General features: G+C 45.2%; 1 protein-coding gene across 7 annotated transcripts in view; it reads right to left on the bottom strand.

Annotated features, from left to right (window-relative positions):
- Positions 1–27,575, bottom strand: part of NF2 (neurofibromin 2) — an 85,998-nt gene that overhangs the window by 46,441 nt on the left and 11,982 nt on the right. For 6 of the 7 annotated variants that reach the window (XM_034790708.1, XM_034790702.1, XM_034790705.1 and 3 more), the window contains exons 2-8: positions 16,946–17,071; positions 15,560–15,682; positions 13,079–13,162; positions 8,437–8,505; positions 7,094–7,176; positions 2,485–2,560; positions 1,937–2,071 (exon numbers count right to left, since the gene is read on the bottom strand). In XM_034790708.1, the coding sequence (XP_034646599.1) occupies positions 1,937–2,071; positions 2,485–2,560; positions 7,094–7,176; positions 8,437–8,505; positions 13,079–13,162; positions 15,560–15,682; positions 16,946–17,071 (696 nt within the window). The remainder of the gene's footprint in view (positions 1–1,936; positions 2,072–2,484; positions 2,561–7,093; positions 7,177–8,436; positions 8,506–13,078; positions 13,163–15,559; positions 15,683–16,945; positions 17,072–27,575) is intronic. The other variant, XM_034790707.1, reaches the window with a different exon arrangement.

Below are 27,575 nucleotides of genomic sequence, written 5' to 3'. Positions count from 1 at the left end.
AGCGTGACTGATTGTTTCACGGCTATACTGTCCTCTGGGTTTCTGTGCCATGGGGAGAGCCAACAGTGGCAGGGGGCCCCTATACTGAACACTTTCCTCACATTTTCCACAGGAATTCGTCCTGGAAGATATCTCACTGCTGAGGGTGACCTGGAAAGCAAGGGAGGGTCTTCTACTGCAATGCAGCTTCTGCCCTGGCCCACATGCAGCTTGCCTGTGTGCAGCAATGGTCTCCCCGCCCCTCACAGCACAGTGGCACAGACAAGTTAGCCTTACTGGGACAAGGATCACAGTGGCTCTCCCGAGAAACCTGTGCAACCACATTGCCCAAGTTCTGGATGAGACCTTTGAAGAGATCACTGAAGCCGATTACCACAATGTGAGAGCACATCAATGCCCTATCTAGGCATGCATGCCGCCGTAATCCTCCTTGCCCTGAGAGCCCCCACCGAATAACTTCCTTCCCAAAATAAAAGCCGCTTACCGGGAACCTCCTCTGGTGTTTGTCCTTCCCCAAGCACTGGCTGCCGTGACTGGCTACCTTCCTCCTGGCTTGAGAACAGCTCCTGGCTGCATGCATCTAGGGATTCTGGGGTGCGTTCCTCCGCCTCAGCACACTCGCTCCCGCTTTGCTCCTCCTCCTGCCTTGTTGAACTGGGCTCTGAAGTGTCCACGGTGGTACTCAGAGTGGAGATGGGGTCACCCACAAGTATCACATCCAGCTCTTTGTAGAAACGGCAGATTGTGGGGGCAGCACCGGAGCAGTTATTTGCCTCACGGGCTTTGCGGTAGGCATTCCGCAATTCCTTTACTTTAACCTTGCACTGCAGAGCGTCCTGGTCATGGCCCCTTTCTGTCATGTCCCTTTATATCTGCCCAAAGGTATCGTAATTCCTACGGCTGTAGCGCAGCTGGGACTGGACAGCTTCCTCCCCCCAAACACTGATGAGGTCCAGCACCTCGCCATTGCTCCATACTGGGGATCGCCTGGTGCGTGGAGGTGTGGTCACCTGGAAAGATTCGCTGAGGACACTCCACGCCTAGCTGAGCAAACAGGAAGGGGATTTTCAAAATTCCCAGAGAATTTAAAGGGCAGGTCTGATGGTTGATCACCTGAGGGCAGGGCAGTAGAGTTCAAAGTGATGACCAGAGAGGCTAGAACAGGCATTGTGGGACACTTCTGGAGGCCGATCAGAGCGCATTAACAGGACAGGTCGTCCACACTGGCACCACGGTGCTCCAGGGAGAGTGCAGCAAACGTTATTCCATTCGCCAAGGTGGAGAACCAGTGTGGACGGGGAATGAGCTAGGGAGCCCATGGCTCCTTTATTGTGCTGTAACTTGCAAGTGTAGCCAAGCCCTTATTCTAGTCTTAGTGGTGTTGGTGTTTGGATTACAACTATTCAGGAAGCCATTCCTATTCACATCAACAGTTTAATCAAAATCGACCATAGGTGTTGGGCCTACACTACTTGACACCTAAGAAAAGATTCAATCTGTTGCACTGAGCCTGGCAGTCTGAAAGTTTGGAAGCTCAGAGTACTATAATGAAGCAGTGAGCCAAAAGCTCTTCTTACCAGGAATGCATTTAATTATACTTCACGATGCCAGGGCATATTCATAGTAAGACAAGATTCTCACCTTCTGAACTTTCAGCTGGCTGGGCTGTGCATACTAGGGATAATTTTCTTTTTAAAATGGTTAAACAGAGGGCTCTAAAAATAATAAATAAAAAAAAAATAGCTCCTGGGCTGAGCTCTTGAACGCCTGCTTTCAAAAAAACATACAAAAGCCTGGGAATTAAGGGTTCTACTGGAAAGACTGAGACAGCTTTGGCTGTGACTGAGAGAGCAAGTGAAACAGGAGATAAGAGAAGTCCCTCTGATTTGTTATTGCATTCCTATTGGTATTTGTACATAGGCTAAAGATGTCCTACCTCCTTATCACTGTAAGAGATATTCCGGATCTCATTCCATGGAAAAGAGATTTTGGGGGTCAGCCTGTTTTCTGGGTCGTAGATGTGAAGCCCCAGTGCATCAACCCCAAGCAACAGCTCGGTGCCCTTCTTATTCTACAGGAGGGAAGAACAGAGCAGAACACATCATTTCCATTTGAAGCAGGAAGATTTAAGGAGGATCTGACACAAACAGTTACATCCAACTAGTTTCATCCAGCCCTGACCAGGGATGCAGCACCAATTATCCCAGAGGGGATCCTGCTTCCCAGGCATAGTGTACTGCAGTAGTGACTCATTCACTCATCCTCTTGGGAGGCTTCTGGCAGCAGCTTATCCACTGCCTCCCCCTCCCCCCACCCACAGATAAAATACTGCGGGAGTGCAGCCAGCATTGAGTTCCACACAGTAGTCTCAAGACAAGGGGACCTTTAACACTAAGACTATCCCTCTCAAATGCCTCTTCCCCTGCCCCAGACACACAATGGACTCAAGATGCCTTGAAAACATGACCCAAACTCTGAACTCACCCTAATTGCGAAGTAGTTTACTCCATACATCTCCAGGTCCTGAGCGATCTTCAAATATTCCATTTCAGCTTCATCTCTGTCAGGTAAATACAGGCCAAAGTTACAGACAGGAAGAGAAAGGGGGAAAACAGGCGCCTTCTAAGCCTTGCAGGCATGTAACGCACTGGAGCCAGGACTGTCTCTATTGCAAGGGTCAAGTCTCTGTTTACCAGCAGGATCAATAAAGATCCCCAGCAAATCCCAGTTTGCAGCTTACCTGCATCCTAATGTCTATCAATGACAGCACAGAGGATGCAATGTTTCAGGCCTTGTCTCTACCCCAATCCCTTGAACAGACTCAGTTTGTGTGTTTGACATCTCTTGCTTTTTGCTCATCCCGAAGGAGGAGTGTATTGTGCAGTAAGGGTATAACCACCCATACTAGCTTGTGGTACAAGGAATCATTAAGTGGGTGAAATCTCACGAATCCAGACTCCTATTTCTCTCTGCTGCCCACTGAGCATCACTCCCATCTCAACAGTCATTTCAGTGACTCAGCAGGAGTGCTGCCACGCCCTACCTACCACACACATGGCCTTCCTGCAGTGGCATTCCAAAGCCTCCCACTGGAATCCCATCAACATACTATTATGACTGGCCAGCACGGGGCACTAGGAGTGGTAAAAGCTCTCTCCAACTGCTCCTTTAGGACTTGTCTACATACAAAATTGTACCACACCAGCCATACTCATAACAACAATGGTACAAACACTCTCACGTTGCTGCAGTTCTATTGATATAATGGTGCGTATGCTGGTATAGCTTATTCCGGTAGGCACCTGCTATGTAGGTGCCTTATACAGATATAACTGCATCCACACTAAGGGTACGTCCAGACTACCCGCCGAATCGGTGGATAGTAATCGATCTATCGAGATCGATACATCACGTCTTGTCTAGACACAACATATCGATCCCCGAACGCGCTCCTGTCGATTCTGGAATTCCACCAGGGCGAGCAGCGGTAGCGGAGTCGATGGGGGAGCCGCAGCCGTCGATCCCGCACCATGAGGACCCGAGGTAAATCGAAATAAGATATGTCGACTTCAGCTACGGTATTCCTGTAGCTGAAACTGCGTATCTTACATTGACCCCCCTCTCAATGTAGACCAGCCCTAAGGGTGTACTAATTTAACGATTTTGGTAGAAAAAAAAAATCTCCTAGCTGAGATAGCTGTATTGCACAAAAAACTGTGTAGACACGTTCTTTGTTGTAAGCATTATCTCCACTGTGCTGGCAGCCTAGAAAGACGGGGGTTGCCTTGCTAAATTGACTTCTAGTCCAAAGAGCTGATCCAGAACACCACTGTTCATATGTTTTCCCCCTCCCCACAATACGGTATTTGTAACTCAGGTCACTCTTCTATAGTCTCTTCCTTTTCAGTATCCAGCATGAATAGGGCCCTACCAAATTCAAGGTCCATTTTGGTCAAATTCACAATCATAGGATTTAAAAAATAATAAATTTCATGTTTTCAGCTATTTAAATCTGAAATGTCATGGTGTTGGAATTGTAGGGGTCCTGACGCAAAAAGGAGTTGTGGGGGTGCCTCAAAATTATTGTAGGGGGGGTTGGGGTACTTCTACCCTTACTTCTGCCGGCAGTGGTGCTGCCTTCAGAGCTGGGCAGCTGGAGAGCGGCGGCTGCTGACCGGGAGCCCAGCTCTGAAAGCAGCGCCCTGCCAGCAGCAGCACAGAATGATGGTATGGTATGCTATTGCCACCCTGACTTCTGTGCTGCTGCCTGCAGAGCTGAGCCCTCAGTCAGCAGCCACCACTCTCTAGCCGCCCAGCTCAGAAGACAGCAGCACAGAAGGAAGGGTGGCAATACCATACCATGCCAACCTTCCTTCTGTGCTGTTGCTGGCAAGGCGCTGCTTTCAGAGCTGGGCGCCCAGCCAACAGCCACCACTTTCTGGCCACCCAGCTCTGAAGGCAACACAGAAATCAGGGTGGCAATACTGTGACCCCGGCCTAAAATAACCTCGTGACCCGCCTGCAACTCCCTTTTGGGTAAGGACGCCCAATTTGAGAAACGCTTGTCTCCCCCATGAAATCACAGAATATTAGGGTTGGAAGGGACCTCAGGAGGTCATCTAGTCCAACCCCCTGCTCAATGCAGGACCAATTTCCAACTAAATCATCCCAGCCAGGGATTTCACAAGCCGGGCCTTAAAAACCTCTAAGGATGGAGATTCCACCACCTCCCTAGGGAACCCATTCCAGTGCTTCACCCCCTCCCAGTGAAATAGTGTTTCCTAATATCCAACCTAGACCTCCCCCACTGCAACTTGAGACCATTGCTTCTTGTTCTGTCATCTGCCACCACTGAGAACAGCCGAGCTCCATCCTCTTTGGAACCCTGCTTCAGGTAGTTGAAGGCTTCTATCAAATCCCCCCTACTCTTCTCTTCTGCAGACTAAATAACCCCAGTTCCCTCAGCCTCTCCTCATAAATCAGACTCACATCCCTTCTGTAGTGGGAGGACCAAAGCTGGACGCAGTACTCCAGGTGTGACCTCACCAGTGCCGAATAGAGGGGAATAATCACTTCCCTCGATCTGCTGGCAATGCTCCTACTAATACAGCCCAATATGCCGTTGGCCTTCTTGGCAACAAGGGCACACTGTTGACTCATATCCAGCTTCTTGTCCACTGTAATCCCCAGGTCCTTTTCTGCAGAACTGCTGCTTAGCCAGTCAGTCCCCAGCCTGTAGCGGTGCCTGGGATTCTTCCTTCCTAAGTGTAGGACTCTGCACTTGTCCTTGTTGAACCTCATCAGATTTCTTTTGGCCCAATCCTCCAATTTGTCTAGGTCACTCTGGACCCTATCCCTACCCTCCAGCGTATCTACCTCTCCCATCTTAGGGTCATCTGCAAACTTGCTAAGGGTGCAATTCATCCCATCATCCAGATCATTAATAAAGATGTTGAACAAAACCAGCCTCAGGACCAACCCCTGGGGCACTCCTCTTGATACCGGCTGCCCACTAGGCGTCAAGCTGTTGATCACTACTCGTTGAGCCCGACAATCTAGCCAGCTTTCTAACCACCCAGTCCATTCATCTAATCCATACTACTTTAACTTGCTGGCAAGAATACTGTGGGAGACCGTATCAAAAATGTTGCTAAAGTTAAGATACATCATGTCCACTGCTTTCCCCATATCAACAGAGCCAGTTGTCTCATCATAGGAGGCAATCGGGTTCGTCAGGCATGACTTGCCCTTGGTGAATCCATGTTGACTGTTCCTGATCACCTTCCTCTCATCCAAGTGCTTCAAAAGGGATTCCTTGAGGACCTGCTCCATGATTTTTCCAGGGACTGAAGTGAGGCTGACAGGTCTGTAGTCCTCCGGGTTCTCTTTCTTCCCTTTTTTAAATATGGGCACTATATTTTCCTTTTTCCAATCATCCAGGACCTCTCCCAATCGCCATTAATTTTCAAAGATAATGGCCACTGGCTCTGCAATCACATCAGCCAACTCCCTCAGCACCCTCAGATGCATTAGATCTGGACCCATGGACTCGTGCATGCCCAACTTTTCTAAGTAGTCCTTAACCTGTTCTTTCAGCACACAGGGCTGCTCACCTCCGCCCCATGCTGTGCTGCCCAGTGCAGCAGTCTGGGAACTGACCTTTTCTGTGAAGACCAAGGCAAAAAAAAGCACTGAGTACTTCAGCTTTTTCCACATCCTCTGTCACTATGTTGCCTCCCTCATTCAGTAAGGGTTCCACACTTTCCCTGACCACCTTCTTGTTCCTAACATACATGTAGAAACCCTTCTTGTTACCCTTCACGTCCCTTGCTAGCTGCAACTCCAATTGTGCCTTGGACTTCCTGATTACACCCCTGCATACTCTAGCAATATTTTTATACTCCTCCCTAGTCATCTGTCCAAATTTCTACTTCTTGTAAGCTTCCTTTTTGAGTTTAAGCTCACCGAAGATTTCGCTCTTAAGCCAAGCTGGTCGCTTGCCATATTTGCTATTCTTTCTGCACATCGGGATGGTTTGTTCCTGCGCCCTCAATAAGGCTTCTTTAAAATACAATCAGCTCTCCTGTACTCCTTGCCCCCTCACATTAGGTTCCCAGGGGATCCTGCCCATCAGTTCCCTAAGGGAGTCTCAGTCTGCTTTTCTGAAATCCAGGGTCTCTCCTTTCTTCCTTTTGTTTGGATCCTGAACTCAACCATCTCATGATCACTGCTGCCTAGATTGCCACCCACTTCTACTTCCTCTACCAATTCTTTCCTGTTTGTACTCAGCAGGTCAAGAGGAGCACGGCCCCTAGTCGGTTCCTCCAGCACTGCTACAGTGAATAGTATAGTATAGGGTAAAAGCACACAAAAGACGAGATTTCATGGGGGCGAGATCAGATTTCACGGTTCGTGATGCGTTTTTCATGGCTGTGAATTTGGCAGAGCCCTGAGCTTGACCTGCCAGAGGCGCTCTTTTAGCAGAACTCCTCCATAGCCTGCTAGGGATCTTGGAGACCTTATTCACTCTGACTGCTCACAGAGAGGCTAGAGAATTTACACTAGTCAATAGCCCAACTTAACAGACACTCACCTTGCCCTGCCTCGATGTTCTGCATACCAGGCTGTTATTCTTTCCTCCCACATTTCTGGAGTCATCTGGTACAGGTTAATTACCTGAGAGAGACAGGCAGAGAAATCCTCAGCACACATTGTCCTACCTGTGGCTTTGACTCGTCACCTGATGAATGAGCCAGAAACAGGGAGCCTCAAGCTCAAAATGCCTTTTTTGTCCTCTCACATACACCATCCCAACCCTAACGTCTAATCTCCAGTTCATATGCCTTTCCAACTCCCTCGTGACTAGCCAAGATCAACCCTATGCTCTCATTAATCAGCTCTCAGTTAGCCTTCCTGAGCACACCACACTCCAACCACCCCGAAACCAACACCTGGACACCTGCGGAATGCAGCTGCTATTCTGGCAAAAGACAGTGGGCAGAAAACATTCACTTCCATATTTATTAAAATATTCTAGATACAGATTAAGATGTCCTCATTCAGTATGGCCAGGTTTACACTACAAAGTTCTGTGGGTATAGCTATGTCCCTCTGCCAGCCACAGAGAGTACATCTCCACTGCAGCTGGGAGGGAGCCTCCCTGCCTGGGGAAGATAGACTTGTGCTAGCGGGGCTCATACTAGCCTGCTAAAAACAGCAGCATGGATGCTGTGGCTTGGGCTGGAGCTCAGGCTCTCAAGCCTCGACGGTCATGTGGGCTTGAGAGCCCGAGCCACAAACTCCACACTTGCTCCTTTTAGTGTTCCAACTCAAGCCTCGCTAGCAAGAGTCTGGCCACACAGGCTGGGAGGCTTGCTCTCCGCTGCAACGTAGGCATACCAAGAGCTATGCCAGCAAATCTCCCAGTGTAGATGCAGGGGAAGGGATAGCTTAGTGGTTTGAGCATTGGCCTGCTAAACCCAGGGTTGAGTGTTCAATCCTTGAGGGGGCCATTTAGGAATCTGGGGCAAAAATCTGTCTGGGGATTGGTCCTGCTTTGAGCAGGGGGTTGGACTAGATGACCTCCTGAGGTTCCTTCCAACCCTGGTATTCTATGATTCTATGCTGACAGAAGAGTGCTTCTGCTGGCATAGCTAATGTCATTTGGTGAGGGGGTGGTGTTTCTATACCTTCTGCCGGTATAAGTTGTGTCTACACTAGGCTGCTGTGCCGGTACAGCTTTACCAGGTGAACATTTGTGGCCAAGGGGCATGGCACATTGTATCACTTGCCTCAATAAGGGAACTTTGGTCAAGAGAAAATAATTTACTGTTGTGGCTTTTGTAGGTAATCCTACAGGGCTATTCTACAGAAGATGCCAGTAAGTCCTAGAGACTCAGCCACGAATTTAGGATTCTGCCTGGTTGAACTCCTTACCCGTTTTGGAAGCAACTCCTCTTGTGCTAAGAAGCCACGCTGGTGAACAGTGGGATCGTAATCACCATACTGAAAAGAAACGCAAACACTGCATGTTTAAGATGGCGACAACGCACAGAGACTATGTCTGAAGATGAGATAGAAATCATCTACATTCTTGAACTTTAACTCAATATCACACACCCTTAAAATAACCACTGAGTGAGAGTAGAGTACACAGTACACGTTGGCCAGTGTGTCAGCCCCATATGTTTTCTTTGTGATGTTAGAGCTGCTGTATGGTGCAGGCCTGGAGACCAACTACCTTCTTTTATCTCCAGAGCAGCTGGACAGTAGTACAGCAAACATGCCTCAACAACTCCCACCAATGGGCCTCAGCCCTGTCCTCCAAGAGGGGAGTTTGCTCTTCATAGCTATTCAGATCTTGACCTCTCAGCTGAGGCTGTCCACAAGGAGTCCAGTTGCATCATTGGTTTTTGTGGCATGGACCAAGACCAGCAAATCATTTGATGCAGCTGGCACCCCCTTTCAGTCACCTCTCAGTGTCCTATTTAATCAATTTAACATTAGGAACATTTTTTTAAAGAGAGATTTCAATGGACAGTTGGGGACACTGCTCAGACAGGAGTTTGTCCCACTGCCAGAAGTTCTCTTACTCAAATTAGGTCAGAAAATACTATTCTTATTTGAAAAGTGTGCCCAATAATTATTCACACTAGTTTAGATTATAAATTATTTCAAGCTTCATATAAAAAGTGAAATTGGCAAAACCAGATATAAAGTGCATCGGTAAAAGATTCAAACGCTGAGTATCTCTGCAGTGTGTGAGAAACAACGTTCCTCCTGCACAGTACGCAGGGCACGTAATGGCCAAGTCACCGTGCCTGAAATGAGTCAGTTGACGGAAAGTAGATGATTTACAAGTGATATGTACAGGAAATACTTCGATTTTAATTCATCTCTCAATGCAAGAGTCACACTACGGCATCATCCAATAAAAGACAGGACACCATTTCCCTAAGTCAGCCATTTCATGGTGAAAATGCCCTTCATCTCTCTTTCTTGCTTGGAAAGAACAAACAGTAGCAAACAGTAACAACTGTTACAAGACAGACAAATAATAAAACACAGCAACAATAGGAAGTCGAGAGACATTCCAAATCAGCCTCCATTTAATGCTGAGCTGCGACGACATACACTAACACACACCAGAGCTCAGAATCAACAATCTGTGCACATAACCCCTAGCAGCAAAACGGTCAACATCTCATACAACTGGAGATTAAAGATGGACTTACCGATTTAGAGCCAACACAGACATAATTAATACAATAGAGATACCACTGGCCTGATCCTGAGAGGTGCTGAGCACCTGGCAACTCCCCACTGGCTTCGATCGTAGCTGCAGGTGCTCAGTGCGTCTCAAAAACAGGCTGCATATATGGATCTACTGAACACATGTCAAACTGGGAAATAATAATAAAAATGCAGGAGTTGGGAGGGAAAACTCCTTCTATAAACTTGGACAGGCAGAAAATAAATTATTTCTGGTTGGAAAAAAATGATAAATAGTATTGATATGATTATTTTAGGTTGTGATCTATCATGGGAACCCAAGACTGTGTGTGGATTATGTGATTTTAGTATGGTCAAGGATGTCACCACATCCCAAAGGAATGTGTGTTCAGGAAGCAACTCTGGATGAGAACATTAATTATTCAAAAATTAAAATCAACAAATGGCCGAAATATTGCAGGATATATTGGTTCAAGTGATTTGGCAAACATATTGAAAAAAACCTTCCAATTCAATTATAACTCAAAAACTGTCATGGCAATTTAGTTCTTGTTAATTGAACTAGGAGATTAATATTTGTATTTACACTCTGAGATTGTCTTTATATCACTCAGACCTCTGGTTTATATTGTACTGTATCAATCTGCGTACATTAATATATTGAATATAAATGCAATGCATTATTTATTTAGGAAAAAAATAAAAAAAAAAATAAGAAAAAATAACTCTTGTAGGAATCCTACAACATCAGAGAGACTGAACAGGCTTAGAGTCAGAATGACTCACATTGGAAAAAAAAATAGGAAAATCTCTCTGGTGTGATTTTATTGTTTTCAGCAGGAATGTATTTTTCAATAGATTCTGTCCTAACACTTGCTATTTAAAACTGAAGACTATACCAACATTTGAAAACGGTGGAGGTGATTTGAAAGCAACACTGGAGGGAAAAATTCACAGTAATTCCCAGAATGAACAGAGTAGTATTACAAATAAAGACATATATTTTATGTCCCTAATGGCTACATTGTTATTATAGATAAAGGTAAAACAGCAACACAAACATGCACTTGTCAATCAGCGAAATCAAATGTAAACGCATCCGTTTGCATTGCTGTTAAGCACCGCTTACAACAAACAGCTGATCATTAGGGAAATGCCTCTTTTAGTGGCTTCATCCCTACCTCTAGAGGCCACTGTCCCACAGTTTATCAGGCGAGAGACCAGCACCAGCCCAACTGAAGGAAGTAAGCCAGGAGTCCCAGCTTCTGTTCAGCAAGTAGATGACAGTGGTGAGGTCACTAAAGGAAGCAGTCATGGAAGCACTGGGATTAAGAGGCTGAAAATCAAGGGGGATTTTTTGCTGCCCTCTTGTGATTCCATAGAATATCACAACTCAGAAGTAGGAAACCCTGCTTAAAGCCATGCTGCACCTTACAAACAACTAAACATCAAGCACAATTCAATAGTGTGTTAATAAGCATGTGGCCAATAGAGGAACTGCAGAAGTGGCTGGGGAAGGAGAGAGGGTACAGTGAAAAGTCCACATATGTCTTACCTAACTTCAGCCTGGCATTGAGCATGTGAACTGTAGCTCCAGTGGCTGGGAAACTAACAGCACAGAGTTTACTCAACAGTTCTACTATTTTTGTGATTGAAAGAGTCACTGTGGGCTTGTCTACACATACATACATGCTGCACTGCTGTAGTGCATCTGGTGAAAAACACTCTATTCGAACGGGAGAGAGCTCTCCTGTCGGCATAATAAAACCATCTCTGCAAGAGGCGGTAGCTATGTCGGTGGGAGAAGCTCTCCTGCCAACATAGCACTGTCCACACGAGCGCTTATGTCCGTGTAACTTATGTCACTCAGGGGGGCAGTTTATTCACCCCCCTGAAGAACATAAATTATGTCATTGTAAGCTGTAGTATAGAGACAGCCCATATGTATATTCTGTATGAAACAGGAAATGAGAGAAATCAAAACAAACGTTTGCTCATGCTCTTGAATACAAGGGTGCTGAATGAATATTCAGTACAATGCTTCTCAGCAAATAAATATTTTAAAAGATCCATTTCCCTGGCTGATAACTGCTCTAAATAAAATTATAACACTTTGTTTTTAACAAAGACAAGATGTTTTAGTTATAAAACAAATAAAACCCAAAAGCCCTACACTTTTTTTTTTTTTAATAAATCCAAACTTTTATCAATATATACTTATGTCAAATGCCACCCAACTATGCAGAGGTAACAACACTAATGAGGTACGTAGTCTGAATAAAGGAATAGGATGACAAGGCGGGCAAAGTGCCAGGCAGGTAGTGAAAGACAAGGGGGTAAGTGTTGGCTCTACAAGGACAGTGAGACAAATTCCCCCTTCTGCAACTGCAGATCACAAAGAAGAGGAACATCATGGATGGCTTGAGAGAAGCAGGATGTCTCTATGCCCAGTGTATCACTAAGCAGTGCTCCACAGCCACTCTCTCATACATGGGTGGAGGGGGCACGCCAGTGGTGTAGCCAGTGGATCCATGAAGGACACCACTCCTTTGGCCAAAAGCTCTGATTAGTAGGCATGTAGAAAGCTGTAACTATGACTACAGCCTGCAGGTTTCAATAATGACTTGGTGGCTGCTCTGAGTTCCAACTCTGTGATCCCTTCTCCTCCCGGCTAGTCATTTTCATATGGGTCCCCAGCACAATTCAGGTTTATTATGCAAGACAAGAATTTGGCTCAAAGGGAAGAAACCCAATGACTGCTGAACCAGTGATCTGGCTAGGCCAGCTGTAACAAGAGAACCCATGATCTGATGCCTAAGAGAAAGGAAGAGGGGAAAGAAAAACACCTCACTATATTTCCCTCACCCCAACAAATTTGCACTAACAACATAAGATGGACTGGAGCAAGGCTTGGTGCCAGCAATGGAGGGTTTATTTAATGCCATGGTGGCAGTCCAGCTGGAGGGTCTTTGGCAGAAAGAAGAGTTGAAAGGTGCAAGAACAGGGGGTAGAATGGCTTCTGCAGAGAGCAGGGTGGGGTATGATGACTTATCAGCTCCTGTAGCAACACCAGCTGGTGTGGATACTGCAGTTTATAAGCTCTGCCCTCGCTGCAAAGTCCTAATAGGGGATGCAGGCTCTATCCTAAGGACCAAAGGGTCACCAGCACAGAGCAGGCAATGAAGCTGGCATTCCTGCCATTCACTCAAGTCTGCACAAATCTAGCACCGCCCCAGTTCCTCAGCAGATGAAGGTCTATCACCTCAAAAGGCATGAGGAAATAAAATGAAATCACTCGGACATCAGTGGGCTCATGGGAGATTTCCCATCATTCCTCTGTGCCTACCTTGGCTTGGACGGCATAGGAGGCCAGCAGCACAGATGCCTCAGGAGGACAGTAGATCTTCTCATCTAAAATCTGTTTCTTTACCTGAGCAAAGCAGCAAAGGAGATAGAACATTGCTTTAGTGGAGCTATGCAAGGCGCAACCATCACAGCGGATGGCTGCAGTTTGTTTTAACTAGGGCCAACCAGCCAGTTAAAGATTTTCCTCATACAGGGCACAATTCTGGCTGACGCAAACTCTGGCACTCTTCTGGGAACGGGCTCAGGTTTCCACAAGCCACTGTTTTCAGATGGATTCATGCAGGTGGCGGATTAGCCACTGGACCCACAGGCCCGGGGGCCCCGGCTTCTGCCACCCGGCAGATGAAGCCCCTTTGACCCCCGACCAGGACCCCAGCACAAGCCGCGGGATGGGGGAAGCCCCCCTAGAACACACCCTTACCCCGTCCCCGGCAGAAGCCATGGGATCGGGAAAGCCCCCCCAGCAGCCCCTTTGCATTTCCTGACTTTCATGCATGTTTGATTATTTTTATATTAAACACTAATTTTCCAAAGGAAAAAAGTTCATTTTATTTCAATGTGAGCTTTAAATGGATTGTCAGACTGACACACAATCAGCTACAGTAACATCACTTTGCACTTATAGTGTGATTTGCATCTATGTCCTTTCCTTACCAATCACAAAGGCTATATTTCTGTATTAACACAATCAGGCGAGTCTGCAGACTTATACATGTTCCTATGTCACAGATAGTTGGGTGGTGGTGCTCCAACACTGTTTTTAAAAACCACCAGTAAAAAGTCACATGCTGCACTTGTGAGATGCAGTTTTCAACTGCTTAAACTCTTAAATTACATCAAAGGCACTTTTCCTCACCCAGGATTAAATCCGTGGCAAGTTTGCCATTTTAAAATCATTTTAAAATACCTATGTGAAGTACCTGAGCAACAAAAAGTGCCTGAAAATTAACACTAATACTTTGCTCCCTAGAGTAGAGGTACTATATAAGGGCACAGAGTACTTCATGAACATTAAGCCTCACAACAACCCATTGAGGTAGCTTTTATACCCATTTTACAGAGGGACAGAAACAGCACAGTGAGGTTTGAATCCTACATTTGCAAGTGTCCACTGATCTGGATGGCTTCAGTTTTGGGGCTAAATAGCCAAGCATCTACTAATTTTGGGTGCTTTAACTTGGGACACTGGAAAATCCAACCTCCTTCTTCAACCTGAGGCACCCAAAAAAGAAAAATCGGCAGACACTTGAAAGTTTAAGCCTAAATGACTTGTCCAAGGACAAACAGCTGGGAATAGAACCCAGGAATCCTAGTGTAACCACTAGACATCATTGTAATTTTCCCAGTCCAATAAGTCTCTCACACATACACACAGGTCACCTTACGGGCTGAGAATAAACCTGGAATGTTGCAGCCCAAAAGGTAGTTATTTCAGAAATCGTCCTTGCCTGAAAAATGGAAGTTCTGATGAAAGTGCCTCATTAACCTGAAGTAGAGAGCTGCCACTGCAACAGCATCAGCGCAGATTTCCCCAAAACAAAGTTGCATGGCATTTCCCTTCTCTCTAGAAATCTTTAAAGCTAAAGAGCCTGTTACTATAAATGTAGCCTAGTGGACAGCACAGTGGAGTGGCTCTCAAGAAATCTGGGTTTCTTGAAGAAGCTCTGGCCTGCTGGGTGGCCTTGGGCAACCCACTTCGGCTCTCTGTGCCTCAGTTTCCCTATCTGTAAAAAGACAGTGATAGTGACTGACATCCTTTGTCAAGCACTTTGAGATCTACTGATGAAAAGTGCTGCATAAGAGCTAGGTGTGGTTATCACAGTTTGCAAACTACAGTGTGTCAGCTGGAACATTTAGTTCTCCATCCCACTCCATCTTAGCCATCAGCTTCTGACTCCATTGGGCTTCTGGGATTTTCTTCTGCTCCAGTTATTTGGGGCCTACTTTGGTGAAGAGGAGAGTTTTACAGTGTACCCTGAATATGGCAAGGGCTGGACTTGTCCTGCTCTCCTTCAGGAGGATGTACCTGTGTTTTATACAATAAAAATGCTAGCCATGCATTATAGACAGCTAGCATATCTTGATACAAGACATTTGCACTGGCTGCAAGGGTGTGACACCTCCTGCACTTTGCTTAGCTCCTGAAACTGCCCCTCTCTCACACAGATACCCCCCTAGCAGGAGAGTATAACCTATTAATATGGCTAGTCACCTCATTGCTCCCAGATTTACAGACTGAGTATGTCGAATGCTGCTAGGTTTACACAAACCATCTTTTCTCTATTTTTACAACACCGTGTGCTTGTTGAAATTGCTCATTTCAGAGTGGGTTTGAACTTAAAGAAGAGAAGCCATGCTGGGATGGCCAGAGACAGCCAACATTAAGAAACACATCTACAGACTTATCACCCACCACATTCCCCAGCCCTTGGGAAGGACAACCAATTGCTGAAGCGCATACCTGCAGAAAGAACAAGTGCTGTGTGATCTCCTGAACCAGCTCCTCCTCCGCATTCTCAGGGTAAAATTTGGCAAGGAAGTGAAAAGTGACCGGCTCCTCTGTTGGAACGTCATGATCCAGAACCTGCAGGATTTGACAATCAGTGACTCCAACCTCCCCAACACCATTGTCTCTTACAGCCTAGACACAGGTGCCAAACTTCTACTTCCCCTCAAACTGCAGTACCCCCTCTCCAGGTTTTCCAGTCACCTGGTCAACATGATGAAATCTGGGAAGTTCAGGAACCATTGCCCCACAGGCTGGTAAGAAGTTTGCAATTTCTACATATTTATAAAACAAACTCAAAGCAGAAACAAATCATCCTGCATGCCATGGGGTGCAATTTGTCATCAGGCAGAGGATTCATTTTTCTTCTTCCCTGCTGAGCACATACAGGGTTCTACCAACACACAAATCTTTCTCCAAAAAATGCAGTTTCCTGCTACAAAGACAACTGGTGAACCCGGAATTTGCTTCCATATTTTTTCTTAGGCAGAGAGATACAATCCTAACTTCTGTTCACTGAACTAAATATCTTGTGTTTTGAAACACAGGCTCAACTGGACCCTTGTTTCAATACTGCTCAAGAAAGGTTCCTCTCAGACACCAGAACGAAGAATACCTGGGGGGTGGGAGGAGACGGCATACAGGATTATTCCCTATTGTACATTTCCTAGTGGTTTGCCCAGTTTAGTTTTAAATCATACAAGCAAAGGAAATGATGGTTCCATTAGAAGACTATTCAACAGCCGAGAGGATCACACTGTTGGGAAGTATTCCTTTCCTTAACTTCATCTCCCATATACGTTCGCTATTGTCTCTCCTTCCTAGGCACTTCCATACCTCAAACACTGGCAGACTGTTAGTAAAGAAATGTCATACTTCAGCCTCACTTTTCCACTATTTGCACTGTATATTTTGGAAAGCTACCGTCTCTAAAGGGTCTGCCCTTCATGTACACACGGGGACTGTCCAAATAGGATATTAGATCCTATTTACATTACAATCATCTTAGGGGTATGGTTGTAACATGGCTGTCCCTTGAAACAGCTAACGCACCAGTTTTATAGCGTAGAAGGGACCTTGTATGTATAGTCTAAGGCTTTGTGATGGTTCAGGGATAGACTAAAGGTCCGACCTAACACTAACTGTGCTGGAGGACAATCATACTGTATTTGGATCTCCTGACTAATGTATCTATAGATCAGCCAAAGCCTAGTTCCGCTCCTGGTGCGCCCCCAGAATTCCCACTGATGCATCTCCGAGTTTCATGCATGGACAGCCAGGGAAAGATCTGCCCTCCAACCCCACCACACACATCCCCTAAAAGGAAAGTCCTATTCCAACCTTCTTGTCCATTTTGAGCCAGGCCACGGTATCCTTGATCGTGTACTGAAGTCCAAAGAACCAGGTTTCTCGGAGTCCTAGTGTCCTGCACACCAAGTCAAACAAATCTTTCCCTTTCCACTTCACCTGCAGCAAGAGAGCAAACAGCAAATGGCATTTTAAAAATTGAATTATAGCCCCACCCCACACTTTTCCATTCAGCCACATCAAATTCACTTTCTCCTGCATGTGTGCTTGCCCTCCCCCACTACTCCCACTGTCATGCCTGGTAATGCAGATACAGCACTAGGAATGCCAATGTTATCCTATTGCAATCACACTGTACATTAAATCCTCCATAGAATGCAGACAGCAGATCGGCAATTTTACCCTGCACTGCATGGAAGGGTGGTTTTACTCTGGAAATAGACCACAAACATGACTTTATGGCAGTCCCATGTTGAGCATGTCTCGGTGAAACCATATCAAATTGGTTCAGTTTAGAAGAAAGAAGTCAATTTCTCTTACTGCCAATGCACCAATCTCACCTGGGATCTGAAAAATCTGAGTTCTTTTTGATGCCCACATCACCATCAGCGGTCAATATTCAGCATGCAAAATTCTGCCCTTAATTGCACATGTGCAACCTCAATGTCTTCAAATCCTGTTCCCAGCTATCCCTAGACTCACTTCAATATCTTCTATCGGGTTTCACAGATGAGACAGAACAGATTCTGGCCCTGCAACTGGAACTTAAACAATTTCTAATGATGATGCACAAACAAGAGTAGACCATCTTATTCTCCCAGAGCCATTAGTTCTGCAGGACTGACAGGAATAAAAAGTAACAAAAGCCTCATTTTTAATCACTGAAGTCTGCAGCTCTGTTCTAGACACACAAGGAACAGCTATGGTGTAACAAAGGGCTATTTTTACGCAGAGTACAACCACACTTTACATTGGAGACATTTGGTAATAAAAAGTAACTGCTGGAGCTGAGAAAACTGGTCCAGACCACAAGCCATGACCTTCCAACAGTTCCACAGTTGCCTCGGCCTTGTTAAAGTTTGATTAAAAAAAAAATGAAAGTGGAGGGGGGGGGGGAGAGAAGGAAGATGAAGAGGGATATAAAACAGGAGATCCTATATTCCAAAGCCACTTTGCTTTTCCACTTGCATGGATGGAAACACTGCTGGACAGGGACATATGGCCATTTTTCCAAAGCCCTAGGGCAGAAGAATCTCAGCACACTTCCCTGTCACTGCTGCTCAATCTTAGTACCACCTGGCCAGCTTCAATATTAATGCTAAAGAACAGCAGAGACTGTGCTTCACCGTACCAGCTGCTGTCACACATTGCCACCTTGTGGGTAATGCAGTCAAGGAATATGTAGTCCCTTTCATTACTCCACAGCCGTTTTGAATCAAAAGGAACAGATCAGAACTCCTTCCTCCACCCAACACATGCACAAATGTTACCAGAAAATTCTGAAGAACAGAAGAATGTAAATGCTCAAATAAAAACAAATCAAATGTCAGAGAGCATCTCTGTGATTCACATAAGACACAATCTAAACAGTGAGGATGAAAGCACCCAGGGTTGATTTTCCAGTGTTGCCATTAGAATGCCCTAATTCCAGGGGTTCAAACGCACCCCCTGCAATGGGATACAACTGGGAGGGAGTTTTTTCTGGCCAGTTTTTTCAAGGGGAGTTTCATCTGGGGTTTTAAGCAAAATACAGAGAGAGAAAAAAAGATCGAAGATGCTATTTTGCGCTTCTAAAATTCCGAACACAGATTTGGGTTGCCAACATTTTTAGCAAGAGGTTATTTCCTAACTAGGACTAAATTGCTTTGCGTAAAACAGCATAAGCAATTTTTTTAAAAGGCCATCTTTATGGCTATTGTTTTAAAGGACCAATTAATGTTTACGTGCAGACATTTATCCACCATAGATGGAAAAGAAAGCGTTCTCAAATTCAGGTTACTGCGCATTGCCATTGGGAGGCTTTCAACCACAGATGCAATTTATACTCTATGGAATCAATGTTTTGAAACTCCAGCTGTGCTTTAGACTGCAATCTACACTGAGGCACCCCAGCTGGAGTTTAAACCAGCCTGCAGACTACAAATGATCTGCAGTTACATAACTCTGTGCAAAAACCTATGTTAAAATTCTCAACTACAAACACTGAGTTAATGTAACACAAGTAACGAAATTCAAAGATTCTCTCCTCTCCAGAAAGAGGTCTATGGTTAGTTTAAAATATCAGCGGTCAGCATTTAACTGAGATCTGTGTTTTCTCTCCACAAATGTAATTTCGCCCTTTGTGTATAAAGTATTTTGAATGACTGTTTATGCTATTAAGTTTTAGGCCTTAACGCACACATGTAATGGCAGAGTTATGGTTGTTGTGGGAACCATACATTTTACTGTGGTGTTAAAATTCCAACCACATCATATTAGCATACTCCCCCACACACACACTAATTGAAAATAAAAGTTGAATAGGAATCCAGTTTATTTCAACATACATGACTGAATTCCTCACCTTTGTATTTATAATTAAGGCTACAATTTAATCATGGGTATTTTTACTAAAAAGTCATGGACAGGTCACGGGCAAGAAACAAAAAAATCACAGCCCGCGACCTGACCATAAATATCCCTGACTGAATCTTAGGGGCGGGGGCACCAACAGCCCTGGGGGGTGGTCCCAGGGACCAACTGTCCAGGACCGCCAGAGCAGCGACCAGTGCAGCTGGCCTGGGGGCTGGGGCCACTCCAGCAGCAGCTGGTGTGGCTGGCTGCGGGGCCCCCGGAGAGGCTGACTGCAGAGCCGCTTCAGCAGGAGCCCGTGTGACTGTTCCCAGGACCACCCAAGCAGCTGGCCATGGGGTCAGCCACACTGGCCACTGCAGAAGTCACTGAGGTTGCAGGAAGTCATGGAATCTGTGACTTCCTGCAACCTCCATGACAAACACCGTGCCCTACTTATAACACTTTGCATTTAGACAGCATAAACTCCAAGTGTTTTACAGACATTCCTAATCTAAACACCCAGCACCCTATTAGATAGGCAAGTATCAGTAACCCCCATTTTACAAGCAAAGAACTTAAAAAGGCACAGAGGCGAAATGACTTGTCCTGGTTACACAGACAGCCTGTGACACAGTCAGGAATAAAACTCAAGACTTCTTGACTCTCTGACCTGTGCTTTACAACACCATCCCCCCCACTTATATTAATCATGGGACATTTTAGCATAAAGGATCATCTTTTAGAAAGTTCTGAGTGCCTGCAAGCAAGGTTTATAATGAACATTCTCCACCTCAGCCATGAACTAGAATGGTTGCTGTAATAAAAGCTAAATCCCCAAATGAAAACTACGTTAGATGAGTGACCTTAAACTAACAGCAATGGCTCTGCTCCTGTCCAGGCACAACAGGGTTTGGAGCCACCATGCTCCTTCAAAGTTACTGTTGAGCCAGAGCCTTCAAAAAGAACGATCTTGCATTTGTGGTCTCATATTATCCCATTGACTTTATCTTCACATGATTTGTTAGCTATATTTGCGAGTCTTGGGGGAAATGTGGATGAACTACTCTATAAACAGGGCTAAGTGCTGCAAAGCTATTATTTTGTGGGGCTGGAATTTATTTTCTTTACTAAGTGCAGAGTGCTTGTAATTTATCAGCACAGACTGTGTTAAGTAAACAGCACTAAGCACTTAAAAACTCAGCAGTTGGTTGCTGGAATACGGCACTTCCAGCATCGGTTATTCACATGATCAGATTTGGGATCTATTAACGGGGGTACGTTACCTATTAACCTGCACCAGGAGTCATATGCAATTGGCAGGCAGCCAAAGCATCACTCCGATAATACCAACATAAATTGTATTGCATCCTTACTATAAGTGTCACAACTGCTTCTTAGGTAATTACAGCCTACATAGCAGCTGCAAATATGAGCAGAGAGGTTGGTTGAGCTTCCATAAATACTGCAGGGTAAACGGTAGGGAGGCCACATTTTAGTGAAAACACACACAAGGAGAGGAACCAGTTGCTGTGAGAAAGTTCATGTATGGATCTACTCTGCAAAATGATAATAAGGCAGGCAGTGTGCTGTTCCATGTGTTTTGTTTCAATGACTCCAGATCAAATTCACTCAATTCACAAGGAAAAATGGGTTTTCTAACTACCAGCCCTGCAAACTCTGCCATCCGAGAGTCAAGCTAAGTTCTTACCTTCTGGAGCTTCATTAGGAAAACAGTTCTGCAGGCCAAATTCGGCTCTCAGTCACACTTGTGCAACACCACTGTCACCACTGGGACTGCACAGGTTTAACCAAGAGCACAACTGGAATATAACTGATGATACATGAGCCACAACAGAATCCAGCTTGCTCCCTTGTAGCTGTGTTGGCTCAGTAGAGTGAACAGGAGTCAAATATTACTTTTGTGACTAAAGTAAGCGGGTATGGCCTCAAATATGAAACAGGGATAAGACCTGTTATATAAGAAGGAACTATTTATTCAGTCACTTGTTAGAATCAAATTGTAGGGGTCAAACAGTCAGTTGAAAGTGTGACTTTGAAGAGATTATTCAAGTCTGTAGAACAAACATTTGTTTGCACTACTTTACTTAGTGACTAATGCAGAAAATGGATCCTCAGTCAAGCAGGTCACTTTATTATTTATTTACGCACCGAGATTCTACTGAGCCCCGTACCGTTCCTAAAGGACACAGTCCTGGCCCAGTGAGCGTACAGTCTAAAAAGACAAAGATCAGACACCGAGGAGTGAAACAGAGTCCGAGAGAATAGCACTAACTCTTAACATGACACACTTGTGTTTATGGGTCTCGCGGATCAAGTGAGCTTTGAGGACAGATTTGAATGAAAAGAAGATGGGCACCTATTATGCTGGAATAAGGAGGATGATCCAGGTGTAGGGAGCAGAATAAAATAGAAGTGACAAGGGGAGGGGAGAGTAAGCAGGTTTCATTAGCAAAACTGAAAGTAATGGGAATGGGTGGAGTAAGTAGGCTGAAGTGGAGAAAAATTAGACTGGCTGAATATTGCTAGCTGTGCTTTTTAAAACAGCAATGTGCATCAAATAATAGGTAGTAAAATGGAGGGTGCATCAAACAGGTTGTAATAAGAGAGACAGATACATCCACCCGCTGGCCCATAGGGAGATGTTCAAATGACTCCCAAGGCATCTTATAAATCCAAATGAGGCATACCCAAGGCAGCTTGCTATGGGGTGTACTCCCCTCTCATTGGGAATTTTAAACTATAGCAGCAGTAGGAAAAAAAGACCACAATATAGTTGGATTTAAAATCTTCTGAGAGCAGACGGAATAAAAATATTCAATATTTTTCAAATTCTTTTTTAATGAACAGATGTCAAATCCTTGAAACTGCCACTTACTAAGTCACAAGAGGCAGCTGTTAAAGTTATTTTTATTTACTAATGTTGTAGGACAACTTGATAATGAGATTTTAATTAAACTCTATTTCAGTTAACCACCAAGGAGGTTGGAAATGCACTAAGGCACATCAACCCAGATGGTGCAGTTGAGCATATCTCTCAGCATCTGCCTGGGATCTAGAGAGGAGGGGGTGATGGTGGAAGCTCTATCCAGGTAATAGTGGGTACCTTAGGGGAAAGGAGCCAGAAGAGATGTTGAAAATTATAACAGACCTCCTAGCCTGAGGGTGTTTACCACCATTTAAACACTTGAGTTTGTAATTTGGGAGTGAGATAATCAGATAGCAACAGTAACTGGGATGGCTCTCTCCCACCCTGGATATGTCCAGGAGTTATGCACCTGTCAGAGCCACATCTCAGTTCTGCAGTCTGTGCCTTTGTCGCCTTGAGATTAGAGAACAATAATGTGCTCTACAAGGAGAGGCACCTGAAATCCATTTGGAGACAGAAACAGGTGTAGAATGCAGCTACCTGAACATTATACCGGTACTCTGTGATCTGCATTGGCTGCCAACTGGTTTCTGGGTGGAGTTTAAGGAGAAAGCACCCACTCCCTCACTAACACTGATATACTATTGCCATGTTTCATAATCAATGGGTCACAATCCCTGGGGGTAGGTCACAAAAGGCAATCAAGGGGGGGTTGCAAGGCACTGAAGATGTTATTACAGTTCTAAAGCAAAGAAAATAAAATTTCTGGAATAACTTCACGAGGGCCAAAACCTTCAAAGTTGGTGAGGTCAAATGTAGGTATAGTTGATTTCCAGGTCAAGTATTCTCTGGCATTTGCTACATACACACATTATATAAGCTTACCAAGGATAACATGGTTACAATTTTATTCTTACATTTGTAGCAATTGTAAGGGTATCATGAAAATTTCTGAGTTTGAATAAGGGATTGCCAGCCTGAAATGGTTAAGAAACCCTCTACTACTGTATTGAGTTCAGGAGTTACTCCTGACTGACAAACGTGTCTGACAGAAGAATTGGTATCACAATTTTTGCCTACAAAGGCCATAACAGATTGGCGCCTGCCTTTCCAAGAAATCTCCATGCACTATACTGCCACAGTTGAGACCGGCAGAGACACTCAAGCTGAAGGAGCCTCACCATATAACTAAGAAGGGGGCTGCCGGCAGGTCTTTCCTCCTGAAGGCAATGTCAATTGAGCAAATCTGGGCAGGGAATTACACACCTGATAGGCACTCTGCAAAACCCATCAATGTTCTTGGGCTTTAGGAGAGGGCAGAAATGTTTGGAAGGAACGTAGCTTTTGGGGAGGTGGGGCTCTTCTGTTACCAACTGTATTTGTGGGGGAGATATCAGTTGTTGATTTTTGGGGGCGGAATGATTGCGTTTTCAGCGAAAGCCCAGAATATTTTGATTTATGTAAAGCACCTAAGAATGGAACGCTCTTAACTTCGTAGGATCTCTGCAATCCATTCCCCAGTATTTGTGATACTACGCAGTAAAGGCACTATTGCAGATTTATGTTTTTGCTCCTCTATATTATTCATATTGAGCATAAAAGCGTACTGGGCAGTTTACACATATTGTAATATTAATACAGATACAGACAGACAGACTGGGGAGCACAAAGAAACAATGAGACATTGTCATACACTGTGAAACAGAACTTCAATTACTAAAACATCTCATGTCTTGTCTTATACTTTGATTGTAAGCTCTTTGGGGCAGGGACAGTCTTTTTGTTCAGTGTCTGTACAGCGCCTAGCACAATGGGGGCCTGGCCCATGCCTGGAACTTCTAGCCACTGCAATAATAAAAATAATAAAATAATAATAGGATAAACAGCTTTTGGATAAATGCTGTTTGTTAGTTCTGATGCAGTGTTTTCTGGAAGCGAGATAAGCCATTGGTAAAGTTAGTTCCTTATCCAAATTGCTCAGACTGAGGCTACTTGTACGCTACCGCGGTAAGTCAACCTACGCTACCCAACTCCAGCTACATGAATAACGTAGCTGGAGTCGACGTACCTTAGATAGAGTACCGCGGGGGTCTACAGGAGAAACTCTCCCGTCGACTTACCTTACTCTTCTCGTAGGGGGCAGAGTACAGGGGTTGACTGGAGAGCGATCTGCTGTCGATTTGGCGGGTCTTCACTAGACCCGCTAAATCGACCGCTGGTGGATCGATCTCAGACCATCGATCCCGGCTATAGTGTAGACCTCCCCTGAATCTCCTAGGCTGCTGCCTGTAGGATGCCACTGCAAGCAAAACAAGAGCATTATATAGTATTAAAAATACACACACAACCAGATAGACATTCTTTTTTGAGGTTGAAATTCATCTATCTTAAAAATAAAGACAGTCTGTCAGATCCACAGAAACTGTCATGGTTTATAGGGAATTAAGAGGACTGTAGGAGAAAAGGTAGGATTTGAAAAAAAAAATTGGGAGAAGAAGATAGTTATGGGGCATACAGGATCAGAGAGGGCTGTCCGTTCGTAGGGGACAGTATAAAGGAAGGTACATAGACCACAGAATACGTCTCATGTGAATGACTTTTAAGTATTATAAGAAGGGGGAAACAAAGCTGAATTATACCACAGGCAAGGCAGATGTCTCTGATAAACTAACTCCCAAATCACACAACCTGTTAGAATTCAATTGGCATTGTGTTCTTTTTTGGTGTGCACACCTCCTCATTGCGTCACCAGAAAGTTCAAATTCAAATAGAAGCTTCCACCCTGCATTTCCTGTATATATACATAGAAAAAAAAAATCAGCAGCTTCCAATTGGCACCCACCTCCCAAAACATTCTCAGAGCATCATAAGAGCACTGGGCAATCACACATTGATTTGGTAGTTGGCATTTCAGTTACTTCCCTGACTGCAAAGTGAATTTCAGTGAAGAGTTTGGGTTTTCCCCTCTCCTGCCTTTTAAAGAGAACATTTACTGCTGCTGACAACCATATGTTTCCCCTGAGCTGTTAACTTGCCAGCTATTTGTTGAAGCTCAGCTGCATTAAGAGAGCTCACTGTTACTATCGGCGTTGTTACACCACTGTCAAATTGCCGTCATTTATCTACAGGTGGGGAGGGATGTACACAACTTTGAGTATTGTGCATTTACTCATCTGCATCACTTTTTAGCACTAAGAATCAAATTCTGCCCCGATTTACACCCTCATCCCTTCCTGTGCAACTCCCATGAAGTCAATTTGGCCCCACAAATTGCCAGAAAGAGAACCCTGGTTTACTACTGGGTTGAAACATAGGTGTCATGGCTCAGCTGAGTAGAGCTCAACATCCTACTAAGGAATCATACTACAAATACCACACCATACAGTGCCAGCGTTGGGCCCTGTCTACTGAAAAGTCAACTGAACAGCTTTCCAACCAATAAAGAATTAGTTTAAGCCCCAGATCAGGATGCAAGTTTAGAGACTGACAGATACATTTAGTCTAAACTTGCATCTTGTTGGTTTGGGAGCTTAAATTATTTCTCTATATTGGTTGCAAACCTTTTCAGTTCACTTATAATATAAGACCCACAAAGCTCCTGCTGTCAAAGTATTAAGGTCAGGGAACCAGCTGGGGCAGCAGCTAAATCTCCGCAGAGTAAGAATTCGAAAAGGAGTTTTGGGTCTAAGATCCCAGGCCTTACTGAAGGGGTTGAATGGAGAACCCACCCTACTGAATGGACAGTCACCCTACCAAATCTGGAAGTAGTGACACAAATAGCAGACAACTCTGCAGAGAAAAGGAGAAAGTGGAGTAGGGAAGGAGACACACAAGTGAAGAGAAAAAAAAAAAAAAGGGGGTCCCTAGCCAGCCACAAAATCAGAGGGGGTCTCTCCCTTAATTCATGGGGAGAAAGAACACCCCAAAAAAGCATGGAAAGATGCAATTTCCTTCCTAAATGAATTTGATCATCTCACAATGGCACGCAAGGACAGGAGTTCAGATACAGCAGCAGAAATCAGTACCTCATCCGGGAGTTTCACCTACTGACAGAACTGCATTACTATTGCTAGATTACTTTAACAGCTTACACCATGACTAAGGATAAGATTATGTCATGGATGTGACGGATTCTGTGAGTTCCAGAGACCTCTGTGACATTTTCCACTTCAGCCCCAGGGGCGGTGGGGCTGGAGGTATCAGCCAGTGGGGACCCTGGAGCTCTGAGCCACCACAGGCGGTGGGGGGAGCTGGAGCCCTCAGCTGCTATGAGCAGCAGGGGGATCCCAGAGCTCTGAGCCACTGGGGTTGCAGCACAGGCACCGGCACTGTCAGCTGCTGCAGTGCAGGTGCTGGACTCCCTTCTCCCACAGCAGAGCTTGAACTCTTTCCCGGCCTCCGTGGGGCTCAGACTTCAGCCCTCTCCCCATCAGCCCCTCCCCCATTATTTTTAATAAAAGTCACAGACAGATCACAGTTGCCCGCAACCTGTCCATAACTTTTACTAAAAATGACTGTGATAAAATCTTAACCTTAATCATGACAGTGCTAACTGTACTGGAACATTTAAATAAGACAATCTTGCTGAAAGAAGGTCTATGTTGATCCCCAAGCAGGTTACCTGTACAAAGCCATCTGGCAGTATTATAAAACATCTGTGGTCTAGTTCTTAGGGAGGTGGGGCAAACCCAGCTTTTCCATAATGCAGTGATATTAAGAGCTACGCAAGTAGGGTATGTTCACTTAAACCACTCCAGCTGCACTGCAGTAGCGCTTCAGTGTAGATACTACAGCAACAGGAGGGGTTCTCCCATCACTGTAGTAAATCCACCTCCCCGAGAGGCAATAGCTAGGTCAGGAATCTGCAACCTTTGGCACACAGCCCATCAGGGAAAGCCGCTGGCGGGCCAGGATAGTTTGTTTACTAGCAGCGTCTGCAGGTTCAGCCGATCGCAGCTCCCACTGGCCGCGGTTCGCCGTTTCAGGCCAATGGGGGCTGCAGGAAGAGGTGACCCGGCCTGCACCGCTTCCCGCAGCCCCCGTTGGCCTGGAACGGCGAACCGCAGCCAATGGGAGCTGCGATTGGCCGAACCTGCAGACGCTACAGGTAAACAAACCGCCCCTGGCCACCAGCGGCTTTCCCTGATGGGCTGAGTGCCAAAGGTTGCCGATCCCTGAGGTAAGTCAACAGAAGAAGGCTTCCATCAATCTATTCCTGTCTAC

This window comes from Trachemys scripta, chromosome 15, assembly GCF_013100865.1.
Source record: "Trachemys scripta elegans isolate TJP31775 chromosome 15, CAS_Tse_1.0, whole genome shotgun sequence".
Classification (NCBI taxonomy): Eukaryota; Metazoa; Chordata; order Testudines; family Emydidae; genus Trachemys; species Trachemys scripta.
Note: the sequence above shows the minus strand (reverse complement) of the source record. Positions and strands in the feature narration are given on the sequence as shown.